This window comes from Pleurodeles waltl, chromosome 10, assembly GCF_031143425.1.
Source record: "Pleurodeles waltl isolate 20211129_DDA chromosome 10, aPleWal1.hap1.20221129, whole genome shotgun sequence".
Lineage (NCBI taxonomy): Eukaryota > Metazoa > Chordata > Amphibia > Caudata > Salamandridae > Pleurodeles > Pleurodeles waltl.
In genome coordinates, this window is record NC_090449.1 from 221,306,336 (window position 1) to 221,324,941 (window position 18,606).

General features: G+C 44.2%; 1 protein-coding gene across 3 annotated transcripts in view; it reads right to left on the reverse strand.

Moving 5' to 3' along the window:
* The window catches only part of ABCC1 (ATP binding cassette subfamily C member 1 (ABCC1 blood group)), an 872,430-nt gene that overhangs the window by 572,369 nt on the left and 281,455 nt on the right, over window positions 1–18,606 (reverse strand). For all 3 annotated transcript variants that reach the window (XM_069210194.1, XM_069210193.1, XM_069210195.1), the window contains one exon: window positions 6,491–6,637. In XM_069210194.1, the coding sequence (XP_069066295.1) occupies window positions 6,491–6,637 (147 nt within the window). The remainder of the gene's footprint in view (window positions 1–6,490; window positions 6,638–18,606) is intronic.

Genomic DNA, 18,606 nt, shown 5'->3' on the forward strand with positions numbered 1-18,606 from the left:
AGGGAGAGTACTGATCTTCCCTGTTTCTTTTTGGATATGGAGCCTTCTTTGTGTGTAGTCGGGCTCTATTGCCTCCAATTCCTGTCCAAATCTATGTGTCTTCATTTGTGTGGACAGTCCTTGTTCCTCAGTGTAGGAACTTGTTTTCGGTTCAGAGGCCGGATGTTTCGGTATCGAAACCTTTTCGGCTGCTTTTTTCGGTTCCAACGAAACCTTCTTTACTTTCGGCGTCGTGGTCTCTCGGTGCATACCCATTTCGGTGCCGCTTTCTCGGTGCCGAATCTGCTCGGAGCCACTATCTCGGGCCCGAGATTGCTGCGTGGCGGTATCTCGATCGGAGTCGGAGGACTTAGTCACCAGCGTGCCCTTTTTCGGTGCCGATGATCGGTCACCTATTTTTCGGGTTAAGCCATGGCCTGTTGGTGGTGGCGTCCCCTGGGCTTTAGTAGTCTTTTCGTGAGTTGTTTCGACATCTTACTCACGGTTTTTCGGCGTTTCCTTAGGATCGACCTCATCGGAGTCCGAATCGTGGATGGAGAATGCTTCTTCATCCTCCTCGAAACGCCCTTGTCCTGTCGGCGCCGACGCCATTTGCAGTCTTCTTGCTCTTCGGTCTCTTAGTGTCTTTCTGGACCGAAACGCTCGACATGCTTCACAAGTATCCTCCTTGTGTTCTGGCGACAAACACAAGTTACAGACCAGGTGCTGATCTGTATATGGATACTTGTTATGGCATTTTGAACAGAAGCGGAATGGGGTCCGTTCCATCAGCCTTGAAGAGACACGTGGCCGGGCCGACCAGGCCCCGACGGGGGATCGAAAAAAAACCCAAAGGGCCACCGGAGCTCTTCAAATGTCGGTGTCGATCTGTTGTAACTAACCCGATACCGAACGCAAACAATACCGACTATTTTTCCGAGATTCTAACTAACTTTCCGACCCAAAACACGGAGCAAAAAGGAACACGTCTGAACCCGATGGCGGAAAAAAAACAATCTAAGATGGAGTCGACGCCCATGCGCAATGAAGTCGAAATGGGAGGAGTCCCTCGATCTCGTGACTCGAAAAGACTTCTTCGAAGAAAAACAACTTGTAACACTCCGAGCCCAACACCAGATGGTGGGATGTGCACAGCATGTGTATCTGCAGCTACACATGCCATCGAACATATATATATATTTATTTTTTTAAAGGACACTATTATTAGCATCCCACTATCCAAGATAAAGCATGCACACCTAAAAAAAAAAGAAAAAAAAAAAAATCACTCTTGCATACATATTTGTTGGTCCAGGTCCACAGAGCAGGCTCTTTGGACAGAATGCCTTGGTACGTAATTGCACACCACGGAGCTTGTTGTCACAAATGGCTTTCAGGCCCCTTTAACTGCTGTATAGTATTTTCTCACCTAGATGAATAAGAGTGGCCACATTTGCTCTGAGCAAAGATCATGTGGTTCCTACTATAATGGTCAATCAAAAATCAAGCATGCATGGGAAGTTGTATTTACACAGGTCTGTGGCTGTAAAATATTTGGGAACAGCCCTTATGACTTGAAGCCGGAGCACCTCAGCACAGGCTACCAAAACCGAAACCGATGGAGACAAGTGAAAACAGTCAAAAACAAATTTGAACATGGGCAAGGCAGAGTTCACTAAGAGTAAAATACAGCAGAAGCAGGTTCCAGTCCACGATGGTGAGCAGAAATAAGTAAAACTACATGGTTATCAATACTTGAGGGGGAAAGAGGAACATCTAATACTGTCAATGCATAGGATATCCACATATCTCTAAAAAAAGACCTTTTGCATTATCTAATCCAGCTTTTAGGTGACCGGGTATACGAAGTAGGAAAGAGCTAGGATATATATGTGCCAATCCATTCACAGACTTTACATTTTGAAAAAGCATATCAACACTATACTCTCAGCTAAGAAGAAATCCCAGTAGTTAGGAAAGTCATATTAGATTACATATTATGACAAGAGTGTTACAAATTCTCGACCGTTATGTAGAGACTGCTGGCCTATTTGAATCACAAGGGCATTTCCCCATGCAGTACTGATAAAGTTGTAAAGCTAAAACAAATGTCCACATTAATAAAGCAGTTCCACAAGAGGAGGTGAAAAAATATGAAGCATATGAATAGCTAACATGCGGAGAATCGTCTCTTCTTAGTAATATTAGACTTGATTCAAAAGTTGGCTCTGTAAAAATATATTTATAGTTATACTGATGTAACAAAAAGTAAACGTTTGTAGAAAGATGAAATAGCCTTAAGAACAAGTTACTCACATTTAGTAACCCTTTTTCTGGTAGAGACCACCAGGCCACATGTTTCTCACCTTCTGAACAGGTGTCAGACAGGATCTAGAAACTCTTCAACAGTACCTCCATGCACCAGCAAACAGTGTTGATGGCTCAGCATGACATTGTATAGGCCTGCAGATGTCATGTAGGTTGTGGAACAGACGCACCGATGAGTAAAGGCATCAGATGCTTGCTGAGCTGTCTGTGCCCACAGATGCAGAGCCAAAATCAATCATGAACAGTGTGTTAATCTCAAAGTTGGAATCTTATTAGAGGAAAGAGCAGATGAAGCAATTTTTTTCTAGAAATGCTGAAGGAGCTATGACTAAGTCTTGGGCTACAAATTAAATACCACCAAAACAGATGTTTTAAGAGACTACAATTCAGAATGAAGTGTAAGAGAAATCCAAAGCAGAGACGCGCAAATCCTCCTTGCATAGAGTCCTCAATCCCACCTTGCCTTGCTACTCCATGGTGGTGGAGACAGTGAACATCTGCACCATTTTCTCGTTTATGGTGGGCAGGAAAGATTTCACTGCCTAGCGGACGACTCAGCTCCAGCAGGCTGGTATGGAGCCGGACCTTCCCAGAACACAAGACAGCTTTAATTTCCACCTCTCCCACATGGTCTCCCCAACCCAGAAATGGTGTATTGGTCACCAATGTGAGCTCAAGGTGGAGTAAGGAGAGGGGTCTGCTACTGAACAAATCACTGTCCTGCAGCCATCATTGCAAATTGTTTGCAGTCTCTTCCAAAATCTGGGCCAGACTGGAAAGATCCCCTTTGGTACTATACCTACTGGGATTTTATATCCCCCTGCAGAGCCTGCATATCACATCTGGCGTGCATAACCAACAGGATGCAGGAGCCTTGGTGTCATTCTCACTGAGATCAAGGACAGAGTTGAAACATCTGTTTAATAGCCAGAAGGCTCTGGGCCCTCCTCTTAAGGGGACAAGTATGAAACGGAATCATGTCCAGAACAGCTCCAAAAAAGGGGAGCATCTGCAAAAGAGTAAGGTATGTCCTCCGCACATTGATAGTGAGCACCAATGATGTTAGGACGTTTGCAGTAGTCTGGAAGTGGATGAAAAGATTCTGGGACAAGCTAGCCTTCAAAAGCTGGTCATGGAGGTAGGGACTACTGGGTCACCTGACTTCCAAAGATGTGTTGCTACCACTGCTACCAAATTGTGAGCAATCAATGGGAGGCTGATGAGACCAAAAGGAAGAATGGTCAAAATGCCCCTGGCCAACCGTGAAAGGTAGGTAGAGTCTGATGGCCTGCAGAACTGATATATAGAAATAAGCATCCCACAGGTCAACCACTACAGTCCAGTCTCCAGGGTTGAGGGTAGATGAGAGCGGGTCCACAGTAAGCTTCCTGAATTTGTCCTTTCATAGGAAGTCATTGAGTGGGCAGAGGTTCAAGACTGGACAAATGTAGTCATCCTTTTTCAGCACCAAAAAGAAGCTGAAATAACCACAACACTTCTGGCGTCGGCATCCTCTTTATGGCTCATTTGACCAACTGTCTGTACTTCCTGCTGCAAGAAGGACGGTGGGTGGTCCTCTGTTAGCCGTTCTGGGAAAGGTGGGTGGTCAGCAGTTTTAAGAGCTATGGCAGGGAGTAACTCTGTACCATAATTTGCAGGACCCACTTGACCTTCGCTATTCCCTGCCACCTTCAGCAGAGTGGAGATGTGCTGAAAAGGGCACACTAAGGATGTCTGGGGCTGCAACAGTTGAAAGAGCAGGGGACAGGGCTGGACAATGCCCCTGTTGGATGTTCCGTAGGTCCAGTGGTGACAAAAACATTGGAGGATTGTGGCACTGGCTAAATTTGCTGGCGATACTGAAGGCCCCTACCATGGCTACGGAGGGGGTGAAACCGATGGTGCGGCTGTCACGGGGGAAGCAGAAAGGCCCAGGGAGTGCATCATGGCCCTGAATTGCTATCTTTAAAGCACTCCCGGGACGAAACAGTTTGTCCTGGAAAAGCAAGGAACCATTGAATGGCAGGTCCGGAAAGCTCACCTGAACCTCCCCTGAAAACACAATGGGCTGCATCCAGGCGTGCCTGTGATGGGCACCAGTGGTGCCTACAGCACCACTAAGTGAATCTGTGGTTCCCAATCTGCAAAGGATAGTAAATATGGCTAAATCACAAACGCACTACATGGTTTGAGATAAGGGGGCACAGTCCTCTTCTGGAACCATGAGGAGTACCCAAGCCATAGAATGCCATAAGGAGTTAGAACAGCTGCCCAGAAGGCAGCTCCCATTGACAGTTGAGAGCTAAATTCGCCTAAGAGAAGACGTCTTTCCTAAAGGTCCAATCATTTAGATTGCCTGTCAAGGGAAGTAATTAGGAAAGAATTTTGCTCAACTTTGCTGGTCGAAACTCATATCACAAGGCTATCAGGAGTAGGGTGTTCAGTAAAAAAAAAAAAAAAAAAAAAAAAAAAAAAAAGAAGACTGGACACCAGGAGCAGTATGGCGGAATCTGGCAATCTGACGATTGATAAAGGGGCCTGAACCAGGCTTGGCTCAGGTCCCCAAAACAGCATCTCATTAAAAGGCAAATGGGGGTTCAGAACTACTTACGACCAGGCTAAAGCATCTCAGTCAAAACATTGGACTTGACTTCTTGGGTGGGCAGCTTTGGAACTTCCACTGCCCTCAGCAAAACCATGGCAAAGGAGCCGCTTTACTGCATGTCCAGGTACAGAGGAGACATCAGTCCAGTATCTTGGGAGTAAACAGACAAAAAGCATCCTGCAAGTCCTCTTACCAAGTATCCCCCTGAAAGGGTTGGGCAAACTCATCCCCAGCATCATAGATGTCAATGTTTAAGTCTCTGTGTGACAGGAGCTGTTCCAGTGTCCAAGGGCTTTGTCTCCAAGTCAGTAGGGTGGCTAAGCAGGTGCGGTGCAGTCAGGACAGGGTAGTGCCATCTTGGCATGGGACAGCACTACGGATTGGCAATTGTCACCCCGAGCAGATGGCACTGGTGGGTTGTGTTCCAGAGTGAGAAGTGGTGCCAAAAAAGGAACTAGTACCAATGTCGGCCGAAATCTGGTAATGAAGTCAGAGGGCCCAGCAGGCACCAAGAGCAAACCCTACAGTGGAAGTCCAGTTGGGAAACCTTGCAGCTCCTTGTGGTCTGTAGGCATGCTAGAGGGAGCAGGCAACATGCGAAAAAGCTTGCACAAGGCTTCACGGAAGCCCTGAATTTGCTGTGGTGTTACAGTTGACCCTGAGAATTCAGGCTGCCATGCGACAAGCGTTGCCACCGTCTTCTACGGAAGATGACCTCAAAGCCTTATGACATCCTCATGTCTTCTCTGGAGTGGGAATGACAGGACGGGACAGAGTCCCACTTAGCCTTCATGTGTTTTATCTTGGATTTATCTGAGAATTTGGACTTCAACTAGAATTTGTCTTCGGACGTAACATAGGAGTGGGATTGGAAATGGGCTCTGGACTTTGACTTGACACAACATGGAGTTTTGCTGTGCTTCGCCACAAACAACTTTGCTTCCCAATCTTGGATGGCTTTGGGATGCATCAAGTCACTTTAGGACTTAGATTCATGGTCAGGAATACCATGTGTGGATCAGTCAGATATTTATTCACAACACTACCCATACAATTTGAAACCTGTAGATTTGGGAGGTGACATGGCCCCTTGCACACAATGGAATTGTTTTTGTAAAATCAAGACAACCATCTCAAAGATGAGGTGTAGCTTCAGATCCACGTTTGTTGGCACTTAAAGAAAGGAACTATGAGCACTCATCGATGGTGCCTATAGAGGACCAAGCACATCAGCTCCAGTGCGAACAACGTAGTACAGAACCACCAGCACTACCTGCTGGTGTGCAGGTGTCTGGATCCAGTCTGAATCATGGGGAATATTAAAAAATGTGAGCAATCTGTAGATTGAAGCACATCAGAAAGAAATGTCTGTTCACCATTTACTCATTGGAAAACCAAAATATGCAAATGTTTTACTTATGGCAATAAAGATTTCTTACATTGGTTAGGCTTTAAACATTATCATGCCCTATTGCTGGTTGCTCTTTCAAAACAAAATACATTCCTATCACTACTTAAATGCCACTATAATGTAATTGTAAGAACGTACATTATAAATCATCATTAAAATCTACATACCTGAACCATGCTACTGATGACCATTGGCAACATATTCATTGGAAACCGGAGGATGTTAAATAAGGCCAATGAAACAAATGCTTTTTCTGCATCAAGGACATTTTTTTCATCAGTCAGCACGTACACAGAAAATGTTGACACAGCGACCTAAAGAAAAAGAACAACATATCTAGTCTAAAAACAGATATCAAGGTCTGACAAATTAAGTAGGAGTACATGCAACCACTTTTACTGCTAATTTATGATGTTCCCTTTAGTCTTTGGTGAAGTATTTCAAACAGATAATGGATTAATGGCAGGTGTACATACAAGCTTTCTCATGGGTCCTCATAAATTTTGGAATAATGCTGTTGGTGTGCTTAACTGGTCTGCTGTACCTGTTCTGATTGTTATTATGGTGGGGGATCACTTGGATACGGTTAGAAAAAGTAGAGCTCACAAATGTTCTTGCTAGAGGGTCCTTCTTGAACATCTATACTGGTGGCCTTTAAATAAGACTTGTGAAAAAGAAAGAAGTTACTTGGTTTCAGTAATGCCTTATTTGGCAGATTCTTTACCTTAGACTATTCCAAAGGCATCAAATTTAATAAGGAAAGTCTTGAGCAGTACCTCTGTGTGCTGGAAGATAATGCTTATCAGCTCCGCGTGGGTGGTGCTATGCAAGTCAGAAGTGACTTACACAGTACCCATATAAGCACTTAAGTTCATGACTGCTTCTGTGTCAGATAAAAAGAGCCACTGCAGAAGGTCAATGACCAGTGTGCAGATTCTAAGCGCCTACAAGGACCTTTTAGCCAGAAAAGCCCAGTATGTAGTAAAGGGAGGATGTGAGCATCACTGAGGAATAGGGTGCCAGACAGTAACTTGTTCTTTTCATAGAGACTTCTAGCTGCAGATTCCTTACCTTAAAATAGATTCCAAGCAATATCTCCCAGAGGTGGATCAGCAAACTTTCTTATGCCATAAAGTCTTGGAGGACCGAACAGGCAAAGTGTTTATCATGACGGACCAGATTGTCAAGGCGGTATTGTTTGGTAAGCATGTGCAAGGATGCCCACATAGCAACCTTGTAGATGTCCAAGACAGGGACTGCGCAAGCTAACACATTGGTTGCAGTGTTGTCTCTGGTAGAACGAGCCAGCAAAGCATCAAGAGGATGCCTCTTGGTCATGCAGATCTTAATGCAGAGTACAATCCATTTGGAGATGGTCTGCTTCTGCACTGGTTTTCCTTTCTTTGCACTGGTGAACCACACAGAGCTAATCTCTACAGTAGTGGGATACTTTAGCGGACGTAGATCGGCATTGCTACCTTTGTTACGAAAGAGACTCAGGTGCAATGAACCAGTTTAGCTGGGAAGAAGTTGGTATATGAAGGATAGACAGACCGAGCCTGTAACTCGCTGACCGTCCTGGCTGATGTGATGGACACTAAGGGAACAGTCTTAATAGTAGGAACCCAGAGGAAGTTTACGCATAGGTCTAAAAGGGAACAAATCAAGTAAGTCAGCACCAAATTAAGGTTACATTGGGGAATACCAAAAGGTTTTGGAGAGAACATGTGTTGAAGTCCTTTCAGCAAAAATGTCACAAGAGGTGACTTGAAGAGGGGTTGATCTGGGAACTGCAAAAAAACAGACATTGCTGAAAGATACTCCTTAACTGAGCCCAAGCCAAAGTTTTTCCAAGCTAAGGATAGAACATACAAGACTTTGGAAGAGAGTGTAGACAGCGGAGCAATCGGTTTCGCAGCAGACCAAGCGACAAACACGTCCCATTGGAAGGCATATATGGTCTTTGTCGATGGATGTTTGGCTGCCAAGATAACCTAACTTTCTTTGGACAGTAAGGCGGAGTGTGAACAGGTTCCGGTCTATGTCCATGCCCAGTCGCTGCAACAGGAGATCGTCCCAGAGAGTCTGATTGATCAGGCGGCTGATGTTTATTATCAGGAGTTTGAGCTTCCATACTCTGTATCCAATTTGAAGCAACTCGGATGATTAGGGCCCAGTTTGTCCTCATCTTTTTCAGATGTCTAGACATTAGTGGAACCAAAAGAAAAGTGCACAGGAGTCCTAAGTCCAACCTGAGCCAAAATGTGGCTCAAAGTGTCCAGTTCTGGGCGGTGTTGAATAGATCTAAACAAGGTTCTCACCAGTTGTGGAAGAGACCTTGCACCACCGCCAGATAAAGATGCCATTTGTGAGCCGCAAGGCATAAAGGGCTGTTGGTCCACCCTAAAGTTCAGAGAGCCCAGAGGGTGTTGTATGACCAGGAAATCTTCTGGATGTTAGCCATGTCCAGAGGCGCAGGGCCTACTGGCACAGGGGCTATAACCTCACTTAGCCTAGTTTGTTGCTGTACCACATGGTGGTAGTGTTGTCTGTGAACACATCAAACAGCCTCCACTTGATGGATGGAAGGAAAGTGTTCAATGGCAAAAAAAACACTCTCCACTTCAACAAGTTCAAGCTGAGATGAGGCTTTGCCGGCGACCAGTCCTCTGATCTCCACCTATCCCAAATGATCGCCCCAGTCCAGGAGTGAGGCATCTGTCACCACTGTAAGATCCAGGTGCAGAAGGTAGAGGGGTCTGCTGGTGACCTAATCACAGGTAGTAAGCCACCACTGCAGATCTTTTGCAGCACACTCTGGTTTCTGAACAAAGATGGAGAGACTCCACTGATGCTGCACACACTGAACTGTCAATTCCCACTGCAGAGACAGCATATCTCAGCAGGAATGCTTTACAAGTAGGATGCAGGAGGCTAGGAGACACAGAAGCCTCATAGTTAGTCTCACTGAAAACCAAGCTAGAGGCTGAAACAGTGCAATCATAGTAAAAATATCTTGAACTCGCCCCTGTGGGAGATGGGCGCAGAACTGCACTGTGTCCAGAATGGCTCCCATGAAGGGGAATGCCTGAGAGGGAGACAAGTGCGACTTCAACACGTTTATAATGAATCCCAAGAAATGCAGGAAGTTCACCGTATTCTGGAGATGGGTGATGAATGCCTGGGGCAAGCCCGACTTCAACAGCCAGTCATCAAGATAGGGGAAGACTGGCACCCCTAACCTCCACAGATGGGCTGTACTCCCCTTCGGCGTTAACAACACGAAAGGGGGTTGTTAAGGCCGAAGGGGAGTACAAAGAATTGAAAGTGCTAGTGGCCAAATGTGAACTGCAAGAAACGTCTGTAGGCTGGCGGGCAGGTATATAGAAATTTATCCTGCAAGTCAAGCACCATGATCAGTCTCTGGGATCCTGGGCAGACAGGACCTGAGCCGATAGGAGCATTTTTTATTTCTCTTTTTTCAGGAAGTAGTTGAGAAGGTGTAGATCTAGTAGTGGAGGCAGGCCTCTGTCATCCTTCTCCACTAGAAAGTAGCGGGGATAGCAAGCACAACCTACTCCTGATGTCGGCACCCTCTGAACGGCTCCTTTGGCCAAATGAGCCTCCACTTCTATTAAATGGTCCTCAGTCAGCCCATCTGAGGACGCTAGGATGGGTAGCAGGTTATCATGAATGGAAGGGTGTAACGCAGCTGAACCGTTTGGAGCACCCACTTCACCAAACTTATGGCTTGCTAGTGGGACAGATATTGCCTGATTCTGCCACCAACAGAGTGCCTGTGATACTGTGATGGGATATTAAAGAAGTTTGAATGCTGGGGCTGTCGGGGGACTGGCGTTTGGTCCCACAATTCTAGTTCACCCACAAAAGGACCAGGGAGTCTGCTGCCTATGGTTGCAGGGTGGAATGAATGAGACGGGAAGCCTCTACTATAGTCACAGAAGGAAAGGAATACAGAGTGTGGCAGATGTGCGGCAGTGGGGAGTCCCAAAGACAGGGCACTGGCCCAACTGTCCTTGCTTGAAGTGCTCAAGTGTTGAATCAGCCTTGTCACCAAACAGAAAAATACCGAAGTAAATGTCCAAAAGGGATGCATGGCCCAGCCAGGTGTATAGACGATGCACCACCAATCAAGCAATCGCTCTACCCAGTGAGTCTGTCATGTCCAGTCTGCAGCGTATCGTGAACTTTGCTGCATTCCTGCCATCGGCATAGAATGGGTCAGGATGGCTCACAACATGGGCAGCATTTGTGCAACCGAGACCAAGGGCAGCACAACAGAATCCCATGCTGTGTGGGCATTTTGGCCCAAGAGGACCAGGGTGTTCACTGACCACAGTGCAAGACTTGTGGAAGAGAAACATTCTGTCATCAAAGGTATCCGTCCGATTGGAATCCCCATCAGCAGGCATGGTAGTAAATGCGCCAGGGTTAACTTCAGACATTAAGGCCAGCACCACTAGGCTCTCGGGTGGGGTGATGGATGGGGAAAGCTGGATCCCCAGGAGCAGGCCAGTGGGTGATCGTCCTGTGCACAGGAGTGCCTGAGCAGGGATTGGGCCAGGTCCTCAGCAGGACATCAGTAAGGCTTCCTTGAATTAGAGGTGGGGTTCCAAGGGGGGATTACCCTGGGTTGAAGCATCTCCGTCAAGACATTGGCCTTGACCTACACCATGGGCAGAATACAGTCGAGACACTCAGCAGCCCTCTGCACCACCATGGCAAATGAAGACCATTCCTCTGTAGTCACACTAAGAGGAGAGAACAGTCCAGCGTCTAGCAAGAAGTCCAGGCCACTGGCATCTGCCAGTTGCTCATAGCACTTCTCCTTAACCAAGGATTTCTCAAGGGGTTAAAGATAAGGATCCTCACAAGCATAATCCTTACAAGGCATTTCAGAAAAAGAGGCATTGTGTCTGACCCAGGAGGTTTTGATCTGGTAGGTGCCGGTGTCAATGTCAGACGATGCCAGTATGGCTCCATATTGAAGTCAGAAATAACTATGGAAGGGGGTCAATGCCCCTGAAGGGAGTAGGGAACGGCGCTACTGCACCGAACTCCGGTTGGGAATGTGGGTTCGCAATTGGATGCGGTCTGGGTCCAGAAACTGATCCTAAGATCCCAACTTGTGCCAAGTGCAAACCTGCCAGTGGAAATCTAGTCAGGCACTTTTTGAACCCATGGGAGCTCCAGAGGGTTCCCAGGATATACTACATAAAATTCCTTCAACTAGACAGGGTAATCCCGGCTACAGGAAACTCAGGGAGGCACGGATGGGTCCAAGACTCATGCTCCGAGGGAAACTGTGGGAGCAGGAACTAGCCAGAACTAGTCTTATGGCGTCATCCTGCACCTCATCCGATGCACTGGAGCAGCCCAGTGAGGTCGAAGAATACTTCAACAACTACTTCTTTTTGTGCAACATCCAATACAATTTGGATCTCGACAATGATCGCAAGGAAAGACTCCATGAGCGGCCCCAAGGTTGTCCACATGATCAGGTCCTTCAGCAGCATGTAATTGTCTGGTGTCAAGAAACTAGGAGCGTCAACGCTCGCTCTTGGACTGCTTTGAGATCGCATGGCTGTCTGGGCAGGCGTGAAGACGTGGTCTGGTACTATTAAACCATGTGGTGGTCTATCACAGGCATAATTCCATACGTGCCAATATTTTAGAAGTGGAAACGGGGGGATTTTAAAAAATAATAATCGGGAGAATGTTTCCCCCATTGACTTCTATTGAAGTAGAGACAATTTCAGGAGGGAGACTGCCACAATGAGGCTATTTTGTACTTAAAAAAAAAAATAATAATCGGGAGTATCCCACCTCAATCGGGTATATTGACATGCATGCAATTCACATAGTCCCCGGAAGGATCTGTTTTTCTAGTTCCTATTTTTCACTCCTTCCCTAAACAACGGAGTGTTATTTTAGTGTATCTTTTTCAGTGCTACATACCCACATTACCTGAAGGGGACAGCGCAGTTACAAATCTAGCCACAAGGACTTGCAAGTCTGGCAACAATAAATGCAACAAACTGGTTCCTATACTGTTGCCTCAGTAGGCAAAGAGGAAGAATCTCTGCTGGAGTAAGGAAAAGTATCTTGAGTCTCTACGGGTGCTGCCATGCAGAACACAGAGCAATAAGAGACCTTAAACCTCTTGGATATGTTTATGATGCTTACATGGGGCACGTCATAATGCATGTGTCGTTAGGGAAAAGCCTTAAAGGCTGGAAAAGAGCAGGATCCATGATTAAGAGGCAACCAGGTATGACAGAATACCTTATGAGGTGAACAACTCTTTGCCAGTTTCTGTAACCACCCCTTTTATACATAACAATGACCCAAAGACTAATGCCCAGCCTATCATATAGCCTAGTGCGCATTTGAAGTTGCAAGCTTTCAGTTTTAGTCCTTGGGGAAGATGTACAAAAAATGGGCCTAGTACGGTTAAGAGTAGCCACGGTTCAATCTACAAAACAAACTTCATTCCATTGTGGCCTTCCTCTTCTACTGTTGGTAAGACTCAGGACTCTGCTTTAAAATATGCCTCATTTTGAAGCATAGCTATTATCCAAGTAATAAAATACTGATTTGTCATTAATCTTCGACACAATCTCAAATATTATTACACCAGTAGAGGTCTTAGAGATCAAGTTACGAGCTCAGCAGACATCAAAGTGATCTTCAACTATGAGATGGTGGATCACCTATACCCAGGACTACAATGACCATTTTGCCAAAAAGTTTGACTTAAAAAAAAAAAAAAATCCTCACATTTTTGTGATGGAAATCGTTAGGGAGCCACAAACTTCCTTCCACTCTGTATTCACCCAAGTCTAAAGATAAAGATGGTACCTGAAGTATCGACAAAAGTAGAGACTTCTTATATTGATAAGGACTCCTTTGTTACCACATCACCTCCCTTCCACCTTAAACAATGAAAGTATAACCCACGCAACACCTACACATAGATCCTACAAATGGCACTAAAATTCATATTTCTAAACACTACAAAATGAATAATATAAGATACACATGTGACTCTAATGCTATAGATTATTCACAATCTGCAATGAAGTTAGATGTAACAACACAAGGCTCACTGTTCGGTTCACCATTAGGTGGAGCAACGTAAGCGACACCCTGCTCACTTACCAGTCCACAAACTTGACATTTAGCAACCCCGTTTAGGTTCCAAATCCTATGATCATTTGTCTTTACAGCATTTTTAAATTTCTTTATTACTTTATAAGGACCCATAAATTTGGAAGACCTCTTCTCAAGTCTTGGAAATTTTATCTTTATCCAATCACCAACTTTTACTACTGTTTCTTTTACACCTTTGCGTACATCATACTGTTTTCTTTAGACTTTTTTTTTTCATGTTCCTGTCTTCTCCAACCTTCTACATCATCCATAAGAGGATCAATAGCTTTTCTTTTTCTTGCACCCGTCCAGGTGCAACTTCATTACAAGGCAACCTACCGCCAAATAACTGAAAGGGTTTTACTCCAGTAGAAGAATGTTAAGCAATATTCACTTACCTTTTTTTTTAAAAAATCTTATTTTCCCATTGCATTCTTTGTGCTTGAGCCAGTTGTAAACTTTAAGTACCTTAATAAACAGTTCCACCACTCCATTAGATTCTGGATGATATAATGCTGCCTTTTTATGTTTGATTGCGCTATCCTGTAAAAAGGACTCCACTACACCCGATGTGAATTGAACACCATTATCAGTGAGAACAGAAGCAGGAAAGCCTTCACTCTCAAAGAGCTTGTCAAGAAAGCAAATTACATCTCAAGAATTTATAGAATTTACTACTTTGATCTCTGGCCACCTTGAATACATGTCAATGCACACCAAGACATAACGACCAGTTGATTTCAATCTGACTGGGCCAGGTATATCCAAAGCTACGTCCACCCACGCTCCTGAAGCTTCCTCTCTTATCATGGGTTGGGTGGTACACTTCAAGGTTTTATCAGAATGGGCACACGCTTAACAATCCCTCACATCACTTTCTATCAGCATATCCATTGCGGGCCACCAATACGTCAGTCTCTCTTTAGTCTTTGAAATACTCATATGACTATAATGAGCATGTTCTACTAATTTCTTCCTCCGACTGTAAGACGCAATTAACTTACTGCCCCTCACTAATATCCCATCAATGACAGCCAGTTCATCCTTTACCTGCCAATAAGCTAACAATGCTTCATCACAGCTTCTTTTTGCCCCCCATCCATTTTTAGTCTTATCTATTACTTTCTGTAAACTGTGAACTGACAATTCCTACTTCCATTCAGTTTCCTGAATCACTGCTCCTGTTATAAGACATACCGTTATGTCTTGATCCAAATCCTCACCCACAAAAATACTCTCCATTATCACACCAATTTTCCCCCGCTATGGAAGTATGTTCATTACACAGTCTAGAAAGACAATCAGCTTGTACATTCAATACACCTGGTACAAATGAGACTTGTACTCAAACTCCTGTAGAGCTACCACCCACTTCCAAATCCTAGGCAACACCATGTCAATAACTTTGTTTTAAATACTTCTTTTAAAGGTTTGTGATGAGTTACAAGCTCAAATTTACGGCCCCATAAACATTTCCTCAATTTCCTGATTGCCCAATAGACTCCTAGTGCCTCTTTTTCTATAAAAGAATAGTTATATTCTGCCCCCCCCTTCAAATTTCCTGACCAAAAAAAGAGAGTATGGTCCTATTCAACCTTTTTGACTTCTGCATCAGAACAGCACCTATACTCTTAGAGCTAGCATCAGTCATTAAGACTATCTCATTTTTTGCATCAAAACTACCAAAATTGCATGCATTTTGTAAACTATTCTTGATGGCCTGAAATTCACTAGTACACTGATCACACCAAATGAACTCACTGCCTTTTCTCAGTTTTCTCAAGCATCCAGTCCTTTCCGCAAATTTGGGTACGAATTGTTGTAAAGTTCTGCCATCCCCAAAAATGTACCTAACTCTTCTTTGTTCTGCGGAGCAGGCATGTTATTAATGGTAACGACCACAGCCGCTCTCGGTCGGATTCCCTTTTCCGAAATTTCATGCCCTAAATACTCAATAGTCGGTGTGTCAAATTTACATTTTTTAGATTTTAATGTCAGACCAGAAGTTTTTAATTTGTGCAGTACCTTTTCTAGTTTCTCGTCATGTTCATCCAAATTGGCCCCATACACTAAGATATCATCTTGATAAATTTGTACTCCTTCCATTCCTTTTAAAATCTTTTCTAATGCTCTCTGAAAGACAGATGCAGCTGATATCAGGCCAAAGGGCATCCTAAGGAACTTAAAAATACCAAAAGGAGTAACAAATGTGGTGAGTTCCTGCGATGATGGATGTAGTATTATCTGGTGATACGCAGATGACAAATCGAGTGTAGAATTTTTTTTTGCACCACTGAGTGAACACAACATTTCATTAATATTAGGAAGGGAATAATGGTCTACAACTACTGAATTGTTTAGTTCTCTGAGGTCAACACATAACCTAGTCTTCTCCTTTGTCTTTTTTGCCGTCACTACTGGTGCCACCCATTCTGATGCCTCAATCTTTTGAATTATTCCATTTTTGATTAATTTATCAATCTCTTCTCTCATTTGTTCTTTCACACTTAAAGGAGATGTTCTCAACTTAGCAACTTTGGGTTGAACATTAGATTTAATTTGATTTCATGCATCTCATTTTTTAAACAACCTATTTTAGCATTGAAAACTTCAGGGAACTTATTTATCCACTTACTCCCAACTTCTGACACACTATTAAACTTAGTAATATCTCTCAGAATAGCAGGTGGATCTTTATTAGGCTCAAGATAGACATATAGATCACGTTGATGGAATTAACTAATCAAGGAATCCCCTATTATGGATACATAAACCTTTCCTGGAATGATGAGTCCTTTAAACTCAATAGTTCCCCAAAAGTACCCAAGTAGGTTGCCACTTGTGTGGCCAAGCCTAGTGCCCTCAAAAGAAGTGGATCAAACCAAGGTCAAAAAGAGCCCTTGTGAGATATTCTCCCATTTCCAACAATACCTCTCCAAGGACAATCTGTGCTCAGGGGCTGAGATATGCCCACGAGCACTGATTCATTTAAAGTAAAATGAGCCCATTAGTTTTACTTTTGCTTTACTGCAGTGATGTCAGCTCGCTCTGAGCAGCAATCATCATACCAGTGAGCAAAAAACAATCAGGCTGCTCTGGAAGCTCTTCCTAAGCTGTCTGATGAAAATAAAGGGCTAGATAGAGGAGTTTATAACCCTCCACAGTCCCAGCCAATGGCAGACAGGCACACTTAGCGGGTTGCTAAGGATAGTCCAATTTCCAGTGAAATTTGGTGCCACCTAGTCGGAACCGGTCAGTAAAGCACTACAAAACAAACTTGCATCTATAAATGAATATTACAGTGTTACTAGACATCATTCTATCAAATTATGCACCAGTACAATTTCTCCTATAGCTAACTATCTCAAGTGCTCAGTGCCTTTTTTAAGGTCATAAGAAATACATTGTCGTGGATCAACCTATCAAGGAGTAGAATTGGCTTCTCTAGATGGCAAGTCTAAAATAATTGATGCAAAGGGCTGGAACGTTTTTTTTCTTTGACAGCCTGGCATTGTGCTCACTAAATGCCGTCTGCCTGCGGAAGAGTTATCCTTTGGGACTAGGCATATGGGGTTATTCCCGTACTGCCTCAAGACATGCATAATGCCTTTGAAAAAAATAGTTCAAGAGGGACAACAAACAACTAAAAAGATTCTAAATTTGATCTTTCAAATATAGATGCCACTGACTTGTTTGTTGATGCAATCGGCACCAGGTTCATTACCAATGATTTGCCTGGATGTGCTACACTAGATTTTCCAGTGACATCCACTCAATGACTGATATGGTTTGATCACTCCCTTGGCAAACAACAACATTTTTGGGGAAAGATTACTGACAAGATTGACCACAATTGGGGGCACAAAGGCAAGATGTGCAAAGGAATGTCCAGAAAGGAAAGGGCATTATCAGTTTGGATTGATGTGAGTGGATGTCAGTTTGGCAGATAGTGTTGTGCCTGTCAAGGCAAAACAAACAGTCTTTCCTCGTCAGATTCTGGCCCATAAGAAGGATGTTGGCATCCGACAAATCTTAGACCTCGGATTACTTAACTCATTCCACAAGACAAAAAGTTTCAAGAAGATATCCCTTGCAGATATTCTGCTAATCTTGGAACACTTTCGTTAGATGGTGTCCCTGGACCTGCAGGATAAAAAAATTTATGTAACAGCCTTGCAGTTCCACAGGAAGGGTCTCTGTTTTGTTGAGTGGTCAGACCAATTTTAGTTGACCATCTTGCCTTACGATCTTGCTTTGGCCCGTTAGATCTTTCTGAAGGTGAGATGAATGGTCATGTCCCAGTTCCACAGGCTGGGAAGGACTGGCTATTGAAGGCAGCCTCACCTCAGACACCTGCAAAAAATAAAGATGTTGATGACCACCCTGGGGTTTTCCATGAGACAGTAAAAGTGTCATCCTCAAGACTCACAGAGGCTACCCTAAAACTAAATTATTGTGAACAGTCATCCTGAAGGCCTTTCCCTTACTGTAGCAAGTCTAGGAAATTCAGACCAGGAGCCAGTTTAAGGTTAAATGTTTTGAGATTCTTTGGGTTGTTAGCACCTTGCATCCTGCTGAACCCTCATAATCAGGAACACATGCAGGTAAAAATCAATGAAACCAGTTTCTGTTTCGCGCCCAACCTTGGGGACATCCCCATGGACTCTACAGTTTTCTCTGACATGGCAGCTCAGGATGTCCATTGGTGCAAGACTGATGCCAATTTGATCTGTGGCAGACGTTCTCAAAATCAACATCGAGGGTCAAGGAGATGACGGATGCATTGTCCAGATGTTGGGGAGGTCACTTAAATAAGGAAGTTAGAGACTTCTATTACTGAGTGGAGCGGCACCATGACTTGTATCTCCTGAGCTGCTGTCTCCTGTACCTCCATCCCTCCTGCTGGTGCTGAAGAAAGTCAAGCGAAGTTCATTCTGAAAGCACTGTACTGTGTTTGAAGGTTCTACTACAATATGCTCTTGAATGAGCATATACACTTAACTTCAGTTACATTTACACAAGGATGTGCTGTCCCAGTAGCAAGGCTTTATGCCTGAATCTTCACAATCAAGAGCTCTATGCATGGAGATTGAGCAAAATCAATTAATGA